Source organism: Centroberyx gerrardi, chromosome 18 (assembly GCF_048128805.1).
Source record: "Centroberyx gerrardi isolate f3 chromosome 18, fCenGer3.hap1.cur.20231027, whole genome shotgun sequence".
NCBI classification, from domain to species: domain Eukaryota; kingdom Metazoa; phylum Chordata; class Actinopteri; order Beryciformes; family Berycidae; genus Centroberyx; species Centroberyx gerrardi.
Window position 1 is genome coordinate 27,634,664 of NC_136014.1, and position 5,000 is coordinate 27,639,663.

The 5,000-nt window shown below is 43.6% G+C and overlaps 1 protein-coding gene across 1 annotated transcript in view; it reads right to left on the reverse strand.

The window, feature by feature from the left end:
* myt1la (myelin transcription factor 1-like, a) overlaps nucleotides 1–5,000 on the reverse strand; it is a 57,835-nt gene that overhangs the window by 50,886 nt on the left and 1,949 nt on the right. The window contains exon 3 of the mRNA XM_078289914.1: nucleotides 1,506–1,568. Within this exon, the coding sequence (XP_078146040.1) occupies nucleotides 1,506–1,568 (63 nt within the window). The remainder of the gene's footprint in view (nucleotides 1–1,505; nucleotides 1,569–5,000) is intronic.

The following is a 5,000-nucleotide window of genomic DNA, read 5'->3' on the forward strand; positions in this document are numbered from 1 at the left end:
TTCTGAACTGCTGAGCGGGCGGTTTGGAGCCCCTTTAGTCCAGAAAACCCCCAGAGGAAAGAGAAATCCAAACTTGGGGATCGTGTTTCTGGTTTCTCAGAGAAATTTAAGGGTTAAAGCAGCAGATATCTCCATCAAATATCCAAGTTTCACAGCATGAAGCAAAAATATCTGAAATGCTGGAGGAACTTCAAGATCCACAAGGCAACTTTGCAAGTTGGCAACTCCAAATGGCAGCGAGAGGTTGTTTGGAAGATTTGAAATTCAGCTCAATTAGGTAGAAATTAATCTAAAATTAACAAAAGAAACCTCAAAAAATATCTTCAGATCTTCCCATCAGACTCCAACGACGGATCAGCCGTTCTCCAAGCTTCTTTTCTGAGTTGTTTCTTCTTCCTATCGTCTTTCAAAATAAAAGTTGTAGAGAACTGAAGCTTTGAACGTCTGGAATCAACTTCTCCTCCATGTTGAACTATTCTTCATGAAGCTAAATCACAGCAGCAGGGAAACAAAGAAGCGCAGAAATCTGATTGGCTGTTGATAAACCGATGATCGAGAAAAGTTGAGCCGGGGTCGAGTTTCCCCGGTCGCTCTGCAGGAGATGAACAGACTTCCACTGACTTGTTGATGGTGTCGCTCACAGTCTGAACACATGATCAGTTTCTGCAGTGTTTTCCAGATTATGAAGGTTTTCTTCCCAAACTGAGTTGGAGCTTTGGTGACAGTCAGAGAAAATAACTCCTTCGACCTCAGACTGTCCTGAGATCTGCATTTCTGATCAATACGGACAAATAAGAACGAAGGAACTTGTACGAAGCTCAAATGAGAGAAAAGCCAAAATGCAGCAGGAGTGCAGCAAACATGAGGTAAAAAAGTGTAAATTATGTGTAGAACTGTATGAAAACAGCATTCAGCTCAGTCAACCTTCCCTTCACTGCAAAAAAACAACAAGCTGTCCAGTGATGTCATCTTGTCTCCAGACCTATCAGCTTCTTTCATGATATTTTTAGTCAAATTCTCTCTCTGCACTGGCAGATAATCTGCTGCTTTCAGTAAATTTCACTTGATTCATGCCAATATGACTTCTTTCAAGAAATCATCATAAAACAATGAAGAAAATCTGGAAAACAAGAAACTTTCTCCAAGACAATTTCACTTTTACCAAGAAAATGTCCTGAAACAAGTTACATTCTCCTGGAAAAAAGTCTCATTTGTTGAAACTGGTAAAATTATCTGCCAGTGCAGTGAGATGATTTCACTAAAAACATCCTGAAATAATCTTGATGAGTCTGGAGACAAGAGAGAATAACTGAACAAGACTGTCAGGTTGTGCAGTGAGAAAACCTGTTGTCATGAGTTGGGAGTTGAACCCGGGTCGTCGGCCATCCGCCCCCCTGACCTCTGACCTCTGACCTCTGACCTCCATACCCTGTTTCCCCCGTCAGACCTCCCTGTGTCCCCTCTCCTCCTCCTGGTCCCTCTCAGACTCAGCTGTGGGTTCGTACCTGCGGTGTCTGGCGTACTTCCCGCTGACGTGACCGCTGCCATCACAGCCGGGGGTGGGACAGCTGGGGAGGAAACACACACCGTCAGTACACACCTGGTGCACACACACACACACACACACACTGACCTAACACAGAGTTCCTGTGTGTTGGGGCAGCCGGCTCGCTGCAGTAGCCTCCATCTGAACACGTCATCTAATCCACTGTTCAGTCTGAAAATCTTATTTTCATTAAAACTAGTGGAAAATTCAGCCAATGAGGTGAGAGAATCCCACTTGTTTCCAATGAAGCTTCAGGAATTTGTGTGTCAATATGTTGAAACGCGGCAGATTAAAGGCAGAAATGACATTTAAAACAAGTAAAACTACATTAGAAACAAGTGAAATCATCTCAGCTCATTGGCAGATTTGTCTGACTGGACCGGTGATGAGGGTTGATTCTAGTCTCTGGATTGGTTGATTAAAACAGGCCTCGTTAGCGTCCTATTGGTCGCTGCTGGCCCCTCCCTCACATCACTCACGCTCTCTCCTCCTATCAGAAAAGAGCAGGGGGCGGGGCTCTGTGATTGACAGGTTTAGGAGTCGATCTGGATAGAATGAAGCTTTGATCTGTGATATTATCTTGATTCCAGGTGATTTCCATTGGAAGTAAGTGACATTTTCTCACTTTATAAGCAAGTGTTTTGATATGCAGCAACGGGGCTTGTGGGAAATGTAGTCTTAATGTGGAGAAACACTAGAACTAACAATACTACTGGTGTGAGAGAGAGGAGACCAATCAGCTCCAACATGGACTCATTGGTTTACAGCAACATCTGACATATTGATATATTGATATCTAAAGATGATCCATACACTCAGAAGAAGAGGAGAGGAGGATGTGAGGAGGTGTGGGAGGAGGCAAGAGGGGATGAAAAGATGGGTTGAAGGAGGAGAGGAGAGGAGGAAAGGAGGAAGTGACAAGAGGAGGGGAGGGAGGAAGAGGAGGTGAGGGAAGAGGAGAGGATGATGGATGTAGCATCATACAACCACTGCTTATTTTTCCTGCCTTTTTTTTTTTACAAGTTGGGGAAGAGAGGAGCAGAGAAAAGGAGGGCAGGAGAGGAGAACGGGGGGGGGGGGGGTTGGTCAAGGTGAGGAGGCTCATAAATCAGCGTGGGAGCAGAGATTGATAGTGTTGGCCTTATTGATCTGAGCACAACCTGTATGTGTGCATGTGTGTGTGTATGTGTGTGTGTCATTGTGAGCTATTTATTGTTCCAGAGGGTTCAGCAGCTCAATAACCTCCTCCCCCCCCGATATCAATACATAATAATAATATGATCCCCCCCCCCGCCCCCCCCCCCTCCACAGGGAGGTCAGAGGTCAAGTTCAGCTGGAAGGATTCAGTGTCCTGCTGAAGGACCGGTCACTGTGAGTTAGAGACAAACTGTCAGGCTGCAGCAGCTTGTGTTGCAGCTGCTGAAGTTCAGACTTCAGTTTTCAAACTCGTTCTGCCTCAACGACGCCGACTGGAATCTGTTCTTTGGTTTACTAACTAAAGCTGTGGCTGTTTTCATAGTAAATTTTGACTGATAATCAACTCTCTAATCAGCTGTGACCCGTCGGACTAGCTTCTGTATGAAGCGACTCACAGCAAGTCACTGAGCTGAGAGGTTTTACAGCAAGAACCAAAGCAGCTTCTCTGTCTCCTTGCTGCCATGGATTGCTAACATGCTAATGTTGACTAGAAGAGCTAGAGAGAGAAGTACAGTCTGTGATGAAGCTACGTTAGCCTCGTCGCTAACGTTAGCTTCCAGTTGAGTTCTGACAGTTTGCTAACAGACTCATCTGCTCAGTTCTCACAGTGTGACAGAGTTTACAGCCTCAGGCCGCGGCCACACTGATCCGTTGTGTCTGTCCGTCTCCGTTCATTTCAATTAATTTTCAGTGAGAGCTGTCTGTTGTCCGGGCAACGCTGATGACACGTCCGTCTCCGTCAGAAAGTTCAACCCAGTTGAACTTTTTCTGGACGGACGCCGGATTCGTCACCGTCCGTTTAGCAATTTTTTTTTTTAAATAGCGCCGAACGCGTTGACGTCCCAAAACAGCCCAACGGACAGAAATCTATCCATCAGTAATTCTGTCCGTTTATCAGACTTGTGTTGTCGCCATAGCAATCACCACTTAAAATTCCATAATCTCCATTTTATGCTGAACTAGCCAGACCGTCTTCCATTCAAGTTCTGTGTATAATAATCACAGATAGTATGTTAGTAGAGTCGTAACTAACAACTGGCGGCCTAATATCTTATTTTACAATGAAGCGCTTCATACATTTTGAGTGAGAACCTGAATCAGTTCCTCTGGTTCCTGGTAATGTTGTTTACAGTAAACCGCTGACCTGGAGCCAGCCGGGTTAAAGTATAATCTGCTGAACTGACCGATATTTTGTCAGTTTTACTAAATGAGATTAAGTGAAGTGGATCCAGCCCCCCCCCCCCCCTCCTCCAGGAAGCAGCAGTACTCAGCACTTCCTGTGGGACAGCTGAGTCCGGGCTGCTGCTGGATCTGGATCTGACCTCGAACAGCCTGAGAGGAAACATTTAATAACTTATAAAACTGTAATAAAGTATCGCTCGAAAATGGGTGTTAATGTAATAAATTACTGGATAATATAATAACTTCACATTATTACATTAACCGGGGAGTCTTCCTTCATAAGGGTTGTAACACTGAGGTAATTACTAATATTGACTCATAATGTAATAACTTATAAGAATAATAAAAATAATGAAATGACTCAAATTACTACATTATCACCCTGTATTCATGAGCTATCACATATCTCAGAAAAATATATTTCCTACTTGGAAATTTCTCATAAACGGCATTTAAAGTCGGATTATAAAGTCGGAAAGTCTGAGAAAATTTTGCTGCCTGAGTTTCAGAGTTATGACAGAATGAAAACTTTTGATAACACTATACAATGGCCTTATTCCACTGTATTAACCTGTGTAAGTACACAATAATACTGTGTAGGTACTTCTAGGTAAATCTCCATAATACATGATGTACTTACAGCGTAACAAACCGTTCAAATGGCCTCATTAAAAAAATCAAGCTAAAGCTAAAGTTTCAGGGTCTTTACGTGTCTGATTTCTCGTTTGTCCTCTCCAAAATAAACCTTTCAACCAATAGCTATCGTCCTCTGTGGTTCCGTTAGGCCCCGCCTCCTGTCAATCAACCCAGTCAAGCCGACAGACAAACCAGAGCCAGACTCTTCCTCCAGCTACAGTCTGGAACATGACACAGAAACTAAAGCTAGATTTAAACTGCTGCTCTCTTCTTCACTGGGAGGAACTCCTAATATTTAGACAGAGTTTGATTCAGAATATTTACTGTGGAAAACAACTGAGCCGAAGGAAAAATATTAAATATCTGCTAATGTGATAAAAGCTGGAAAACCATCTGCAGTGATGGAGAACAGGAAGGGAATGAAGGAGATGAGCAGAAA